Here is a 17983-nt window from a genome sequence, read left to right on the forward strand (position 1 = left end):
GGCTGTACCGGGTCAGACCAAAGGTCCATCTAGCCCAATATCTGTCTACCGACAGTGGCCAATGCCAGGTGCCCCAGAGGGAGTGAACCTAACAGGCAATGATCAAGTGATCTCTCTCCTGCCATCCATAACCATCCTCTGACAGACAGAGGCTAGGGACACCATTCCTTACCCATCCTGGCTAATAGCCATTTATGGACTTAGCCACCATGAATTTATCCAGTCCCCTTTTAAACATTGTTATAGTCCCAGCCTTCACAACCTCCTCAGGTAAGGAGTTCCACAAGTTGACTGTGCGCTGCGTGAAGAAGAACTTCCTTTTATTTGTTTTAAACCTGCTGCCTATTAATTTCATTTGGTGACCCTTAGTTCTTGTATTATGGGAATAAGTAAATAACTTTTCCTTATCCACTTTCTCAACATCACTCATGATTTTATATACCTCTATCATGTCCCCCCTTAGTCTCCTCTTTTCCAAGCTGAAGAGTCCTAGCCTCTTTAATCTTTCCTCGTATGGGACCCTATCTAAACCCCTAATCATTTTAGTTGCCCTTTTCTGAACCTTTTCTAGTGCTAGAATGTCTTTTTTGAGATGAGGAGACCACATCTGTACACAGTATTCGAGATGTGGGCGTACCATGGATTTATATAAGGGCAATAATATATTCTCAGTCTTATTCTCTATCCCCTTTTTAATGATTCCTAACATCCTGTTTGCTTTTTTGACCGCCTCTGCACACTGCGTGGACATCTTCAGAGAACTATCCACGATGACGCCAAGATCTTTTTCCTGACTCATTGTAGCTAAATTAGCCCCCATCATGTTGTATGTATAGTTGGGGTTATTTTTTCCAATGTGCATTACTTTACATTTATCCACATTAAATTTCATTTGCCATTTTGTTGCCCAATCACTTAGTTTTGTGAGATCTTTTTGAAGTTCTTCACAATCTGCTTTGGTCTTAACTATCTTGAGCAGTTTAGTATCATCTGCAAACTTTGCCACCTCACTGTTTACCCCTTTCTCCAGATCATTTATGAATAAATTGAATAGGATTGGTCCTAGGACTGACCCTTGGGGAACACCACTAGTTACCCCTCTCCATTCTGAGAATTTACCATTAATTCCTACCCTTTGTTCCCTGTCCTTTAACCAGTTCTCAATCCATGTAAGGACCTTCCCTTTTATCCCATGACAGCTTAATTTACATAAGAGCCTTTGGTGAGGGACCTTGTCAAAGGCTTTCTGGAAATCTAAGTACACTATGTCCACCGGATCCCCCTTGTCCACATGTTTGTTGACCCCTTCAAAGAACTCTAATAGATTAGTAAGACATGATTTCCCTTTACAGAAACCATGTTGACTATTGCTCAACAGTTTATGTTTTTCTATGTGTCTGACAATTTTATTCTTAACTATTGTTTTGACTAATTTGCCCGGTACCGACGTTAGACTTACCGGTCTGTAATTGCCGGGATCACCCCTAGAGCCCTTTTTAAATATTGGCGTTACATTAGCTAACTTCCAGTCATTGGGTACCGATGCCGATTTAAAGGACAGGTTACAAACCTTAGTTAATAGTTCTGCAACTACACATTTGAGTTCTTTCAGAACTCTTGGGTGAATGCCATCTGGTCCCGGTGACTTGTTAATGTTGAGTTTATCAATTAATTCCAAAACCTCCTCTAGTGACACTTCAGTCTGTGACAGTTCCTCAGATTTGTCACCTACAAAAGCCAGCTCAGGTTTGGGAATCTCCCTAACATCCTCAGCCATGAAGACTGAAGCAAAGAATCCATTTAGTTTCTCCGCAATGACTTTATCGTCTTTAAGCGCTCCTTTTGTATTTCGATCGTCAAGGGGCCACACTGGTTGTTTAGCAGGCTGCCTGCTTCTGATGTACTTAAAAAACATTTTGTTATTACCTTTGGAGTTTTTGGCTAGCCGTTCTTCCTTTTCTTATTACGCTCTTGCACTTAAGTTGGCAGTGTTTGTGCTCCTTTCTATTTGCCTCACTAGGATTTGACTTCTACTTTTTAAAGGAAGTCTTTTTATCTCTCACTGCTTCTTTTACATGGTTGTTAAGCCACGGTGGCTCTTTTTTAGTTCTTTTACTGTTTTTCTTAATTTGGGGTATACATTGAAGTTGGGCCTCTATTATGGTGTCTTTAAAAAGGGCCCATGCAACTTGCAGGGATTTCACTTTAGTCACTGTACCTTTTAACTTTTGTCTAACTAACCCCCTCATTTTTGTATAGTTCCCCCTTTTGAAATTAAATGCCACAGTGTTGGGCAGTTGAGGTGTTCTTCCCACCACAGGGATGTTGAATGCTATTGTATTATGGTCACTATTTCCAAGCGGTCCTCTTGGACCAGCTCCTGAGCTCCATTCAGGATTAAATCTAGAGTTGCCTCTCCCCTTGTGGGTTCCCGTACCAGCTGCTCCATGAAGCAGTCATTTAAAGTATCGAGAAATTTTATCTCTGCATTTCGTTCCTGAAGTGAAATGTTCCCAGTCAATATGGGGATAATTGAAATCCCCCACTATTATTGGGTTCTTAATTTTGATAGCCTCTCTAATTTCCCTTAGCATTTCATCATCACTATTACTGTCCTGGTCAGGTGGTCGATAATAGATCCCTAATGTTATATTTTTACTAGAGCATGAAATTTCTATCCATAGAGATTCTATGGAACATGTGGATTCGCTTAAGATTTTTACTTCATTTGAATCTACACTTTCTTTCACATATAGTGCCACTCCTCCCCCTGTATGACCTATTCTGTACTTCCGATATATTTTGTACCCCGGAATGATTGTGTCCCATTGATTGCTCTCACCCCACCAGGTTTCTGTGATGCCTATTATATCTATATCCTCCTTTATCACAAGGCACTCTAGTTCACCCATCTTATTATTTAGACTTCTGGCATTTGTGTACAAGCACTTTAAAAACTTGTCCCTGTTTATTAGCCTGCCTTTTTCTGATGTGCCAGATTCTTTTTTATGTGACTGTTTATCATCTGATCCGGCCCTTACATTATACTCTTCAGTCCTCTGCTCCTGACTATAACCTGGAGATTCTCTATCAGACTTTCCCCTAAGAGATGTCTGTGTCCGATCCACACGCTCCTCTGCAGCAGTCGGCTTTCCCCCATCTCCTAGTTTAAAAACTGCTCTACAACCTTTTTAATGTTTAGTGCCAGCAGTCTGGTTCCACTTTGGTTTAGGTGGAGCCCATCTCTCCTGTATAGGCTCCTCCCATCCCAGAAGTTTCCCCAGTTCCTAATGAACGTGAACCCCTCCTCTCTACACCATCGTCTCATCCACGTGTTGAGACTCTGAAGCTCTGCCTGCCTACCTGGCCCTGCGCGTGGAACTGGGAGCATTTCTGAAAATGCCACCATAGAGGTCCTGGATTTCAGTCTCTTCCCTAGCAGCCTAAATTTGGCTTCCAGGACATCTCTCCTACCCTTCCCTATGTCATTGGTACCTACATGTACCATGACCACCGGCTCCTCCCCAGCACTACACATAAGTCTGTCTAGATGCCTCGAGAGATCCGCAACCTTCGCACCAGGCAGGCAAGTCACCATACGGTTCTCCTGGTCATCACAAACCCAGCTATCTATGCTTCTAATAATCGAATCTCCCATTACTAACACCTGCCTTTTCCTAGAAACTGGAGTTCCCTCCCCAGGAGAGGCAACCTCAGTGCGAGAGGCAACCCCAGCTCCATCTGGAAGGAGGGTCCCAACTACGGGAAGGTTTCCCTCTGCTCCCATTGACTGCTCTGCTTCCCTGGGCCGTTCTTCCTCCTCAACAGCACAGGGGCTGTCTGAGCGGAGGTGGGACAATTCTACAGTGTCCCGGAAAGCCTCATCAGCATACCTCTCTGCCTCTCTCAGCTCCTCCAGTTCCGCCACCCTGGCCTCCAAAGCCCGTACATGGTCTCTGAGGGCCAGGAGCTCCTTGCACCGACTGCACACATACGCCACCCGCCCACAGGGCAGGTAATCATACATGCAACACTCAGCGCAATAAACTGGATAGCCCCCACCCTGCTGCTGGGCTTCTGCCTGCATTGTCTCCTAGTTAATGGGAGGGTGGTTTACAGAATGAGGTTTTGGAATGTAGTTTGGTTTATAGGTTTTAAGGGGACTACAGGGAAGGGGTTAGGGCCGACAAGGGACTCCCGCTCCCTTCCCACTCCCCTTCCAAACCCCCTTGCGAAACTCCCTGTTAGCAGCCCCTGGTCGCTTGTGCGCGGCTTTATAAAGCCCTGGCCTGAGTGAATGCCCCGCCCACTGATTAAGGCTCAGCCAATTACCAGAGGCTTCGAGCTTTCAAACCTGCCTCCAACTGCCAGCCAGAGCACACGGTCCCTCACACAACCAAACAGACTGACAAACACAAGCTCAGCACACAGCGAGTAACCCCCAAACACAAACACACACTACAGACAGTCACTTGCCCCACAGATGCTGTATTAGCTCCTCCTTCACCTGGAGAACTCCCTTGTGAAACTCCCTGTTAGCAGCCCCTGTTCTGTTGTGGGCTCGGATGCGGGGCAGGAGGGGGTGTGCATTGTGTAGTGGGCTAGGGTTGGGGCCGGAGGGGGGCATGTTCTGTCATGGGCTGGGATAAGGGGCTGGAGGGGTCCGTGTGCGTTGTGTTGTGGGCTGGGATAAGGGGCTGGAGGGGTCCGTGTGCGTTGTGTTGTGCTGTGAGCTGGGCTCGGGGGCTGGAGTCGGGGGGTGTTGCCTTGTGCTGTGAGCTGGACTCCGGGGCTGGAGGGGGTGTGTGTTGTGCTGTGAGCTGGGCTCGGGGGCTAGAGGGGGTGTGTGTTGCGTTGTGCTGTGAGCTGGGCTCGGGGGCTGCAGGGGTGTGTGTGTTGTGCTGTGAGCTGGGCTGGAGGGGTGGGTGTTGTGCTGTGAGCTGGGCTCGGGGCTGGTGGGGGTGTGTGTTGTGCTGTGAGCTGGGCTGGAGGGTGTGTGTTGTGCTGTGAGCTGGTCTCGGGGCCGGAGGGTGTGTGTTGTGCTGTGAGCTGGGCTGGGGTGTGTGTTGTGCTGTGAGCTGGGCTCGGGGCTGGAGGGGGTGGGGTGTTGTGCTGTGAGCTGGGCTCGGGGCTGGAGGGTGTGTGTTGCGTTGTGCTGTGAGCTGGAATCGGTGGCTGGAGGGGGTGTGTGTTGTGTTGTGCTGTGAGCTGGAATCGGTGGCTGGAGGGGGTGTGTGTTGTGTTGTGCTGTGAGCTGGAATCGGTGGCTGGAGGGGGTGTGTGTTGCGTTGTGCTGTGAGCGGGACTCGGTGGCTGGAGGGGGTGTGTGTTGTGTTGTCCTGTGAGCTGGGCTCAGGGGCTGGAGGGGGTGTGTGTTGCATTGTGCTGTGAGCTGGACTCGGGGGCTGGAGGGGGTGTGTGTTGCGTTGTGCTGTGAGCTGGGCTCAGGGGCTGGAGGGGTGTGCGTTGTGTTGTGCTGTGAGCTGGGCTCGGGGCTGGAGGGTGTGTGTTGTGTTGTGCTGTGAGCTGGGCTCAGGGGCTGGAGGGCTGTGTGTTGCATTGTGCTGTGAGCTGGGCTCGGGGGCTGGAGGGGGTGTGTGTTGCGTTGTGCTGTGAGCTGGGCTCGGGGCTGGAGGGTGTGCGTTGTGTTGTGCTGTGAGCTGGGCTCGGGGGCTGGAGGGGGTGTGTGTTGTGTTGTGCTGTGAGCTGGGCTCAGGGGCTGGAGGGGGTGTGTGTTGCATTGTGCTGTGAGCTGGGCTCAGGGGCTGGAGGGGGTGTGTGTTGTGTTGTGCTGTGAGCTGGGCTCAGGGGCTGGAGGGGGTGTGTGTTGCGTTGTGCTGTGAGCTGGGCTCGGGGGCTGGAGGGGGTGTGTGTTGCGTTGTGCTGTGAGCTGGGCTCGGGGGCTGGAGGGGGTGTGTGTTGTGTTGTGCTGTGAGCTGGGCTCAGGGGCTGGAGGGGGTGTGTGTTGTGAGCTGGGCTCCGGGGCCGGAGGGGATGTACTCTGGGCTGTAATGGGAGGGTGGGAGGGTGTCGGGGTCTTTTCCCCCTTCCGCTTCTGGTCTGGGCCAATTGCTGCCTCTGCTCCTCTTCCCCCTCCAGGGCACAGGTGCAGTCGGAGGGGAGCGATAGATCGTGTGTGTGGTGTGGGGGATAGATGGGTTTCTGGGGGGGAAGATCGGTGGGTTTCCGAAGTGGGGCTGGGGGCAGATGTCAGTGGCGAGGGCCATTGGCGCCAGTCACAGGGGGGATATTTATGTGTATTACAGCATCGGGCACCATAGAGTCAAACCCGGAGCCTAGACAAAGCTGAAATTAATTGTGCCCCTTTCTCGGCAGGAGATCGCATGTGGCAGGGGGGCAGGCAGTGTAGGAAGGGCACAGGAGATCTAGGTCCCATGTCCAGCTCCACCACAGACTTGCTGTGTGAACTTCAGCAAATCCCTGAGCCTGCTCTGTGCCTCAGTTTCCCCTGCCACCCTCTGTCTATTTATCCTGTGAGCTCTGTGTGGCGGGCACTGACCTTTGCTCTGTTTTTTTGTGGTGCTCAGCACGACAGGCGCTGCCCAGATACACAGTGACCAAGATCAGGGCCCCATCGGGCCGGGCGCTGCCCAGACACACAGTGACTGAGATCGGGGCCCCGTCGCACTGGGTGCTGCCCAGACACACAGTGACTGAGATCAGGGCCCCGTCGAGCTGGGCGCTGCCCAGACACACAACGACCGAGATCGGGGCCCGTTGGGCCAGGCGCTGCCCAGACACACAGCGACCGAGATCGGGGCCCTGTTGGGCCGGGCGCTGCCCAGACATACAGTGACCGAGATCGGGGCCCTGTCGCGCCGGGTGCTGCACAGACACACAGTGACCGAGATCAGGGCCCCGTCGGGCCGGGCGCTGCACAGACACACAGTGACCGAGATCGGGGCCCCGTCGCGCCAGGCGCTGCCCAGACACACAGTGACTGAGATCGGGGCCCTGTTGGGCCGGGCGCTGCCCAGACACTCAGTGACCGAGATCGGGGCCCCGTCGCGCCAGGCGCTGCCCAGACACACAGTAATTGAGATCAGGGCCCTGTCGCGCAAGGCGCTGCCCAGACACACAGTGACCGAGATCAGGGCCCCATTTAGGGTTGCCAGGTCTCCGGTTTTTGACTGGGACGCCCGGTTGAAAAGGGACCCTGGCAGCTCCGGTCAGCACTGCCGACCGGGCTGTTAAAAGTCCAGTCGGTGGCGCTGCAGGGCTAAGGCAGGCTACCTGTCCTGGCACCGCGCTGTGCCCCGGAAACGGCCAGCAGGTCCGGCTCCCAGGTAGGAGGCGGGAGGCGCCACGGGGCTCCGCATGCTGTCTCCATCCCGCCCCCACCACCTCCCAGCTCTCACTGGCCAGGAACTGTGGCCAATAGGAGCTGAGGGGGGGCAGTGCCTGTGTGCAAGAGCAGCACATAGCCTCCTGGCCCCCCCTCCATCAGCCAAACCTCTCATCCCCAGCTCCACCCCAGAGTCTGTACCCCCTCCTGCACCCCAATCCCCTGTCTCAACCCAGAGCCCCCTCCCACACCCTGAACCCCTCATCCCCAGCCCCACCCCATAGTCTGTATCCCCTCCTGCACCCCAATCCCCTGCCTCAACCCAGAGCCTCCTCCCACACCCTGAACCCCTCATCCCCAGCCCCACCCCAGAGTCTGTATCCCCTCCTGTACCCCAATCCCCTGCCCCAGCCCAGAGCCCCCTCCCACACCCTTAAACCCTCATCCCCAGCCCCACCCTAGAGCCTGTACCCCCTCCTGCACCCCAGCTCCCTGCCCCAGCCCTGAGCCCCCACCCAAACCCGGAGCCCCCTCCTACAGGATCTTTTCAGGAGGCAAGACAAAGATGCTACATTTATTATGATAACAATCTGATTTATGACCAATAACTAATATCTTAATCCTTACACACACACACACACACACACACACACACACACACACACACACACACACACACACACACACACACACACACGTATATATCCATTAGATGTTCTGCAGCTGCTGCATAGTTGCCAGTCCTGGACATAGCTTGAGTTCGTGGCTTGATTTTGCAGCTTGGGTTGGTAGCTTGTGGCGGCTAACTGGCCAGGAAAGCCGGGCACAAGGACAAGCTGGGTCTCTGTTGGGCCTGCACCGATGTCCTTCCATGTTGGCAGCAGAATGTTACCCTCCGAAGTCTCCCATCTCACCCGTCCTTTTTGTAGGCTTTAGTTTGAACCCAGAGTCTATAGGTCTTGCTGCGTCAGGCTGCCTTTGGGTTTGGTGATTGATCACCCGTCAATTGCAGGTGTGACTTTCAGCCTGGGACCTGGCTTTGATCTTCCTTCTATTGGACCTTTTCTTTTTCGGGTGGACTCTTCTTACTTTGTTAGGGCTCTTGTCTGCATCTTCAGCCGGCGGGGTTTGAACTTTAAGACAGGCTGGGGCTGGAGGTTGATTCCATCATCCATACATACCTCAGTCACACATCTAAACTAAACTAATAAGCAGGGTTTGCAAAAATGAAGGTTGGAGAAAGCTTTTACAAAATGGAGTGAGCATTTTAAAATGGGGTTTGAATTACAATATGGCAAACAGTGAACAAAAGTTACAATATAGGCAAGTGTAGTGGATGGTGAACAGAAGTTACATTAATAAAGTGAACAATTAAAAACAATTTCATTTATCAGTTCTACACCTCTCATCCCCAGCTCCACCCCAGAGTCTATACCCCCTCCTGCACCCCAAGCCCCAGCCCAGAGCCCCCTCCCACAGCCTGAACCCCTCCTTTTTGGCCCCACCCCAGAGCCCCCACTCCCAGTTAGAGCCCTCAGTCCCTGCACCCCAACCCTCTGCCCCAGCCTAGTGAAAGCAAGTGAGGATGGAGGAGAGCGAGCCACCGAGGGAGGGGGAATGTAGTGAGCAGAGGGCAGGGTCTTGGGGAAGGGATGGGACGGGGCAAGGGCGGGGTTAAGGTGTTCAGTTTTGTGCAATTAGAAAGTTGGCAACCCTAGCTCCATTGTGCTGGATGCTGCCCAGACACACAGCGACCGAGATTAGAGCCCTGTCATGCCAGGCGCTGCACAGACAGACACTGACCGAGATCGGGGCCCCATTGCACCAGATGCTGCTCAGACACACAGTGACCGAGATCAGGACCCCGCCGGGCGCTGCTCAGAAAGACGGTGGCTGAGATCAGGGCCCCGTCGGGCCGGGCGCTGCCCAGACACACAGTGACCGAGATCAGGGCCCCGTCGCGCCGGGCGCTGCCCAGACACACAGTGACCGAGATCGGGGCCCCGTCGGGCCGGGCGCTGCCCAGACACACAGTGACCGAGATCGGGGCCCCGTCAGGCTGGGCGCTGCCCAGACACACAGTGACCGAGATCAGGGCCCCGTCGGGCCGGGCGCTGCCCAGACACACAGTGACCGAGATCAGGGCCCTGTCGGGCCGGGCGCTGCCCAGACACACAGTGACCGAGATCAGGGCCCCGTCGGGCCGGGCGCTGCCCGGACACACAGTGACCGAGATCAGGGCGCAGACACGGAGTTGGACACAGGACCTGCCCCAAAGAACTTCCAGTCTGAGCCCAGAGATGGATACAACAAAAGAGACAAGGGCACGGTAACCGTGAGATAAGTAATTGGCATTGGCACCATGAGTGCCAGGTCTCATAGGCTCCAACATTCCCCGGCACCGGCCCTGCCCCAACTCCACCCTTTCCCTGCCCCGCCCCCATTCCAATCCCTTCCCCAAAGTCTCCGCCCCCTCCCTGCCCCTGTTGGACCCCTTCCCCAAATCCCCACCCTGGCCCCGCATCTTCCCCGAGCGCGCTGCGTTCCCCCTCCTCCCCCGTCCCTCCCAGCGCTTGCCGCGTGAAACAGCTGTTTTGCGGTGCAAGCGCTGGGAGCTAGGGGGAAAAAGCGGGCACGCAGCGCGCTCAGGGGAGGAGGCGGAGGTGAGCTGGCGCAGGGGGGCAGGGTGGGGAGCTGAGCACCCACCCATTTTTCCCTGTGGGTGCTCCAGCCCCAGAGCACCCACGGAGTTGGTGCCTATGCCAGGTCTGGCGGGAGATGGCACAAGGGGCTGGACTCAGACCTCTTCGCCCCTGCAATATTCAGCTGGTCTCGTAAAGCTGTGATGCTGTAACCAAATGACTTATGCGTGTGTGTGAGACCAGTGCCCTCTGCTGGACAGACTCTGAGCTGCTCCACCGTGTGTCCTACACCCCCAAACCTGGCAACCCGACAGCAGTCTGACGCCAGACTGGGGCTCATGGGTTGTGTTTGGGGGGGTGATCCCCTGTGTCCGTCATTCCTGTCTGCTCCTGAGCTGGGTTTGTGCCCTGTCTTTCCTCATGGAGACGTCTCATCCAGGGAATCTTTCCTCCGGCCTGGAACATCTCCCTGCATCCAGGTCTCCTCTGTGCCCTTCCCACCGCTCTGGTCCAGGCTCTGGCTCTGGTCAGAGCCTGTGGTTTTAGCTCACTTCGCCCAGGTCTCAGCTAGCGTCATTGCTTGGGGGCAGGTCGGCTGGTTTTAATGGGTTCGAGCACTGGCCTAGATCCCAGGTCAGTGCGCTAGCCCGTAGCCGAAGGGCTCGTCTTCCAATGCATATAGCCTGCTGCCAGGCTAGCTTCCCACAGGGCAAACAGAGATGTTTGCTCAGGACTATGTGGGGATGCGAGATCTGTCATCCCCTTCCCCCCACCAATCCTGTGCTCACCCAGCTGCTGTACCCCAGCCTTGGTGAGCTCCAGTCCCCCCGAGTGTAGAAAGGGGGGGTGGCCTGTTGGAGAAGGGGAGTGGGGGTTGTGTGCCTGGGCTGGAGGCTTGTGTTTTGTGGAGGGAGGTCCCTATCTTTGCAGAGGAAGCTTGTGTAGCTGGGGCATGGGGACTGGAAGAGGCCCTGAGGAGCGATAGGTTCTATCAAAGGCACTTTGTAGCGGCAAGGGTTAAACGCTCCCCGACACTGCCAGGAATGGGCGTTTGTGCATACTGCTACCCTCTGCTGGAGGGCATTGGAACTGCTTGACCGTGTGTCATAGACCCTCTATTGCTCCTAGATTATGAGGATTCTCCCTTTGCACTCAGGTGACTTGGGATGGGGAAGGGGGGGCAAATTTGCCAGTCCTGCTCATGCTGTGTGGTTACTGCTCTAACAGAGCATCCTGGACGCTTCACGACAGGGAGCCCACCCAATACAGAGGGGACAAAAGAAATTGGGTGGGGGAAGGGGGAGAAATAGGGCCTGGAGAGGAGGTGGGGGGAGGGGGAAAGGGGTATCGGGGGGAGAAGATGTTATGGGGAGGTTGGGGTGTGGGGTGGGAGAGGAAGGGGGCTGGGAGAGGGGAGGAGATTGGGTGTGTCGAGGGGCCACTAGGCTGCACCCCCATTCATTAGCTGCCCTCTCTGCTGTGACCCTGCTGTCCTCTGCCATCAGTGACTCTCGCCCCCAAAGGGATGCAAGTGGGACTGGCCCAGTGACCCCGGGGCCCTGCTGAGCCTCCCGAAGCACCAGCGAGACCTTATCTCATGGGGAGGGGGGAAATCTGGGCCCAGTGCCCCCTGCAGGGGGAATCCTGCCCCCTCTAACTCTGGGGTCGGCACCCTCTCTCTGGCAGCACGGCTGGAAGTGAGGGGGGGCCTCCTAGAGGGTGCCGGCAGGGGCAAGGATTGCACGGGGCTGGTGCTGAGAGCTGTGCTGGCCTATGGGGTGGGTTCCTCTGTGGGAGACCAAGGGTTAACACCCCCTTCCTACCAATGCCCCACCCCTTAGCAGGAGCCAGCAAGAGAGCGGAAACCCCAAACTCAGCTCCCCAGATGGGACGGAATCGTGACGCACACGCCCCCAGATCCGGACCCAAACCAGGGAACAGGGTGGATTCTCCGTCCCTCAGAGCTGATTGGCTCTTTCTGAAAGACCTACTCCGGCTCGGCCACCAGATAGGGGCTGGATGCAGAAATCCCTGGCTGGGTTCTTCTGGCTTGTGCTCTGCCACCTCTGCCTTGTCCTCCCACCTTCGCACCAACGTCTTCCTCCTCTGGCCGTCCCTGATCCCCACACTCCAGCCGGCCTCCGCTCTTCTTTCCAGCCCCTCCCCACGTCCCCGGGCCGCCCTTTTCAAAGACTTATTCCTCCTCGGAGCCCTGGCCCCTCTGTGCTGCTCTGGTGGCACAGATCTGCCCGCCGAAGAATTGCACACACACACTGTAGCCAAGGGTAAACGGTATCCGGTGTATTTCCTAAGTAGACGTGAAATAGAAACATGAATGAAATGTTGTAACCCAGGGCCTGCCGTCCTCAGAGGGTACGTCAGCATTGCAAGAAAAAAACCCCACGCCCCGAGTCTCCGAGCTCAGATCAATTGACTTAGGCTTGCGGGGCGAAAAATACAGTGTAGCCTCTTGGGCCGGGCCTGGGCTCTGAGGCCCTCTCGCTTTGCAGGATTTCAGAGCCCCAGCTCCAGCCGGAGCCCAAATGTCCACCCTGGGATGGTTGGTCGTGTAGACGTACCCAGCGATATTTAGCTTAACCAAGGCCTCTGGCCTAAAGAAAAAGTTGCTTGTGTCAAGTAACCAGGAAGTGACCCTAGTTCAGGGGTAGGCAACCTATTGCACAGGTGCTGAAGGCGGCATGCGAGCTGATTTTCAGTGGCACTCACACTGCCTGGGTCCTGGCCACCGGTCCGGGGGGCTCTGCATTTTAATTTAATTTTAAACGAAGCTTCTTAAACATTCAAAAAACTTTATTTAGTTTACATACAACAATAGTTTAGTTCTATATTATAGACTTATAGAAAGGGACCTTCTAAAAATGTTAAAATGTGTTACTGGCACGCGAAACCTTAAATCAGAGTGAATAAATGAAGACTCGGCACAGCACTTCCGAAAGGCTGCCGACCCCTGCCCCAGTTCCTAAGTTGGCACAAGTTAGCAATGGCTCTCTCTCACCCGCTAGGACGCTGCATGAAGTCAGGGTGTTCTGCGGCTGGTATTTAGGGAATATATCCTGCAACGGCCCGAGTTAAAGCCAGTTTGAGTATTTGGGGGACTCTAGGGTATCGGCGGGGTGCTCACCACACATCGTTACGGTGATTGAATGGCGTCAGTGGTAACTTGTCTCAGAGGAACTAACAAGTTAGCCTATGACACGGTTTCTCAAACAGGGGTCGCCGCTTGTGCAGGGAAAGCCCCTGGCAGGCTGGGCCGGTGTGTTTACCTGCCCTGTCTGCAGGTCCGGCTGATCGTGGCTCCCACTGGCAGCAGATTGCTGCTCCGGGCCAATGGGAGCTGCTGGAAGCGGTGGCCAGTAAGTCCCTCGGCCCGCGCCGCTTCCAGCAGCCCCCATTGGCCCAGAGCAGTGAACCACAGCCAGTGGGAGCCGCGATCGGCTGGACCTGCAGACGGGGCAGGTAAATACACCAGGGGCTTTCCCTACACAAGCGGCGACCCCTGTTTGAGAAACCCTGGCCTATGAGAAGTGGGGCTCCCTGGAAGTAGTGGGGTGTGGAAGTTCAAATAAAGACAAGGGGTTGAAACCTTCCTGAATAAGTACAACTCCCTGGGTCGCTGGTGGCAGAGCACAGGCCTGCAAAGTAGCTCCATGGGGCCATTGCAGTGTGGGGAAGGGCTGTACGCTGGCTATTCCCACTTGCCTAAATGTCCCTGTCGAGCTATAGTCAGGCAAAGTGTAAGTTAGGGTAGCCCTGAGGCTGCTCTGACTTATGCCTGTGGGCCAGGCAGGCTCAAAGAGGACTCCTTCCTGCCCCAGGGCTCAGCTGGAATGGCTGCTTGCCCCTGGCCTGCCCCTCCCTGCCTCTTCCTCCAGGCGCTGGGTGTGAGAGGCTTCTGCTGAGCCCACTGCTACCTGGGCCACCTTCCTATCTGTCCTTCCATCTCCTTCTCAAAAGCCACGTGTGACCCTGCCCCACCTCCGGGTGTCTGGTCTGATGGACGGAGGCGCCCGTTGATCAATAGGGCCCATCCCCCAGGCCATCATGCACGCCAGCGTGAAGTGGGTGTGCCAGGCCGCCATTCTGACCTGGGTAGCCCCTTGCACTTGATTCACTGCACGAGGTCTGGGGTGATGGAGGATGTGCGGCCCTAGGGTGACCAGAAAAATCAGGACGGGGTGGGGAGATAATAGGAGCCTATATAAGAAAAAGACCCAAAAATCGGGACTGTCCCTATGAAATCGGAAGATCTGGTTACCCTATGTGGCCCCCACACCAGAGAGTGGGTTGTTTTTTTTAAGGCCATGAGGGACCCTTATGATCAACTCAGTCTGAGCTCCGGCATAACCCGGGCTGGAGAATATGGCCCAGGAATTCCTGTTTCCAGCCCGTATCTTGTGAGCGAGCAGGACCTAGGCAGAGGGAGTCCCAGCAGCTGGGGGTTGGACACTAGATAGATTCAGAGTGGAAATTATTATTTGTCTGGGTCTGGGACCCCTCTGTGCGAGGCATCATACAAACACAACCTGCAAGGTTGTGACAGGCAGGGGGATTAACTAACCATTTGAGCAGCTTCCTGGGGATGGGTTGGATTCTCCCTCACTCGGCGTCTTTCCAAAAGCCCCACTCTAGCTCAACCACCAGATAGGGGCTGAATGAAGAAATCCCTGGCTGGGTTTCACTGGCCCATGCTATGCCGGAGGTTCAGCCTGGCTGTTGAATGCTCCCTTAGGCAGGAAACGTGATCGATTCCAGCTGTTGATATGGGGGGGCAGTCAGCTGGCACCCCTATACCATGGGACTGTCTAACCCTGAAGAATCTGAGAGAGACAGCCTGGCCTTAAAGCTGCAGCATGTGGGAAAGCTGCGGTCATAGCACGATGGTACCCAATTGCTCTGGTCTCATTGTATTGGGCTGGGGAAACGTGGTGGTGTTAGCCATGGTGTGGAAAGAGTAAACGGCCTGGGCATGCAACGATAGACTGTGCATGATGCAGGAGCCGGGAGTGGAAGCACACAAGCCAGGGTGAGTGTGTGCAGTGGAGGTGGTGTGGTCTAGTGGCTAGTGCCCTGGATTTGGATGTAAGGGACTTGGGTTCTATTCCTGGATCTGCTACAGGCCTGCTGGGTGCCGTTGGGTAGGTCCCTGCTCTGTGCCTCTATAAAATGGGAATAGAGATATTGATCTCCTTTATAAAGTGCGTTGAGATCTGCTAGCGATGATTATTTACATGGCTGCAGAGGCCCTAGATCCATTGTCAGCTGTTTGGGGTTGGGATCCCTCTCTCCCTCACCCCCTTCTGTGCATTTATGCTGGCCTGGTGAATGGGGGGAATTTGTAGGTGTGACATATTGGGATTTGAGGACGGCTTTTGCCCCAGTCCCGCATGATACCATCATGCACTGTATAAATCCATGGTACGCCTACGCCTTGAACACTGCGTGCAGTTCTGGTGGCCCCATCTCAAAAAAGAGATATTAGAATTGGAAAAGGTGCAGAGAAGGGCAACGCAAACGATTCAGGGGCTGGAACAGCTTCCGTCAGAGGAGAGATTAAAAAGGCTGGGGCTGGTCTGATTAGAAGAGAGACAACTGAGGAGGGGTATGAGAGAGGTCTGTAAATTCATGGCTGGTGTGAGAAAGTGACTAGGGAAGTGTTATTTACCCCTTCACATCACACAAAATCCAGGAGTCGCCCGATGAAATTAACAGGCAGCAGGTTTAAAACATAAGGACGTATTTCTTCACCCAACACACAGTCAACCTGTGGAACTCCTTGCCAGGGGACGCTGTGAAGGCCGAAAGTATAACTGGGCTCAAAAAAGAATGAGATAAGTTCCTGGAGGATAGGTCCATCCATGGCTATTAGCCAAGATGGTCAGGGATGCAGCCCTATACTTTGGGGTGTCCTTAAACCTCTGACTGCCAGAAGCTGGGCCTGGATGACGGGATGGATCACGTGATAATTGACCTGTTCTGTTCATTCTCTTGGAAGCATCTAGCACTGGCTGCCGCCAGAGACAGGATCCTGGGTTAGATGGACCTGTGGTCTGACCCAGTCTGGCCGTTCTTATGATGTTCTCAGAAGCAAACTAGGGAAATAGGGACTTGATGAAATCATTATAAGGTGGGTGAAAGGCTGTACTCAAAGAGTTATCAATGGTTTGCTGTCAAACCAGGAGTGTGTCTAGTGGGGCCCCACAAGGGACAGTTCTGGGTCTGGTAAGAGTCAATATTTTCACGAATGGCTCAGGTAATAGAGTGGAGAATGTGATTATAAAATTTGTGGATGACCCCAGCCTGGCACTTTGAAGGACAGGATTAGATTTCAGGATGATCTTGAGAAATTGGAGACTAGGTCTGAAATCAACAAGAGGAAATTCAATCGAGACAAGTGCAAAGTACTGCATTCAGGACAGAAAACTCTTACCGCGCAACTACAAAACTGGGGAATAACCAGCTAGGGCAGGGGTCCTCAACGCGTCCGTGGGGGCATTGAAATGCGCCCGCCTACTGGCCGGCGGACGAGCATCCGCCGAAATGCCACCGAAATTCGGCGGCATTTCGACAGTGACGCCTCTGGATGACGCCGCTTGCAGCCGACAAGCAGCGTCATCCAGAGGCGGCATTTCGGCGGATGCTCGACCACCGCCACGGTCCTTCGTCTGGCACCCACCAGACGAAAAAGGTTGGGGACCACTGAGCTAGGGGGTCGTCCTGCCGAAAAGGAGCTGGGCGTTAGAGTACAAAGAACAGGAGTACTTGTGGCACCTTAAAGACTAACAAATTTATTTTAGCATGAGCTTTCGTGAGCTACAGCTCACTTCTTCGGATGCATAGAATGGAACACACAGACAGGAGATATTTATACATACAGAGAACATGAAAAGGAAGACTTTTCCTGTTGGTATGCATATTTCCACCTTTTCGTGTTCTCTGTATGTATAAATATCTCCTGTCTGTGTGTTCCATTCTATGCATCCGAAGAAGTGAGCTGTAGCTCACGAAAGCTCATGCTAAAATAAATTTGTTAGTCTTTAAGGTGCCACAAGTACTCCTGTTCTTTTTACGGAACACGGCTGCTACTCTGAAACCTGGGCGTTAGAGTGGATCACAAACTGAATATGGATCAGCAACTGGTGCAGTTGTGAAAAAGGCTAATCTGTGTATGTAAGACACAGGAGGTAATTACCCTGCTCTGTTTTGCAAGGGGGGGGAGGGAGACCTCAGCTGCAGTTCCCTGCCCAATTCAGGGGGCCGCACTTCAGGAAAGATGTGGATGAATTAGAGAGAGGCCAGAGGAGCAACAAAAAATAGGTCAGATTTTCTAAACCTTTGATGAGGAGGAAAGAGGTTTTAAAAAACCACACTTGGGCACGTCTTGTCTGGTGAAAAGAAGACCGGGGGGGCCAGATAACAGCTTTTCAAAAGCCGTTATCTTGGTATAACTGTGTCCGCACCACTAGAATTGTATCAGTTAAAACTAACGAACAGCTCTAATTGAAATAGCTGTACCGGGGCAAAGTCTCTGTGCAGAGCAGGTTAGACTCTTTGGAAGTGTGACCATCTTTTTGTTCTTTGTACAGCACCTGGCAGGATGGGGGGCTTGCTCCGTGCTTGGGGGTCCTAGGTACGACCTAATACCCCTACATACGTCATATTAATAACAACAATGAGCTTAGCTTTGTAGCCAGGAGGTTTTTAAAAACAATGTTTGTTGGGTATTTTTTTATCTGCCGTCCAGTTCCTGAGCTTTTGGGGTGCTCTTGGATCATGATTTCAAGCTATTCACGAGAATCTCAAGGACTGGAAAGTTCCCTTTAAATTCTCTTTTATTTTTTGTCTTTAACTCTTTAAGAAGTGTTTTACCTGTAAACAAAATTACTTCACTTTTAAAAAAAAATTTTTTTTTACTTATCTTTTTAAAGATTAAAAAAAAAGTATTTCTTTATTTAAATGGAAGCTAATCTTCCTAATCTCGTGACTCCTGGAGCTGGGCCTTCAAGGAGGGCACCAA

At 53.5% G+C, this 17983-nt stretch overlaps 1 protein-coding gene across 7 annotated transcripts in view; it reads left to right on the top strand.

Moving 5' to 3' along the window:
* The window catches only part of DLL3 (delta like canonical Notch ligand 3), a 282646-nt gene that overhangs the window by 85147 nt on the left and 179516 nt on the right, over positions 1-17983 (top strand). Inside the window, exon 8 of one of the 7 annotated variants that reach the window (XM_039510867.1) lies at positions 11790-12103. The exons of 4 other annotated variants lie outside the window; for them this stretch is intronic. In XM_039510867.1, the coding sequence (XP_039366801.1) occupies positions 11790-11850 (61 nt within the window). In that variant the 3' untranslated portion in view covers positions 11851-12103. Of the gene's footprint in view, positions 1-6548; positions 6680-11789; positions 12104-17983 lie in introns of those variants that run through there. 2 more of the 7 variants (XM_039510868.1, XM_039510866.1) reach the window with 2 other exon arrangements.

Source organism: Mauremys reevesii, linkage group 22, assembly GCF_016161935.1.
Source record: "Mauremys reevesii isolate NIE-2019 linkage group 22, ASM1616193v1, whole genome shotgun sequence".
NCBI lineage: Eukaryota > Metazoa > Chordata > Testudines > Geoemydidae > Mauremys > Mauremys reevesii.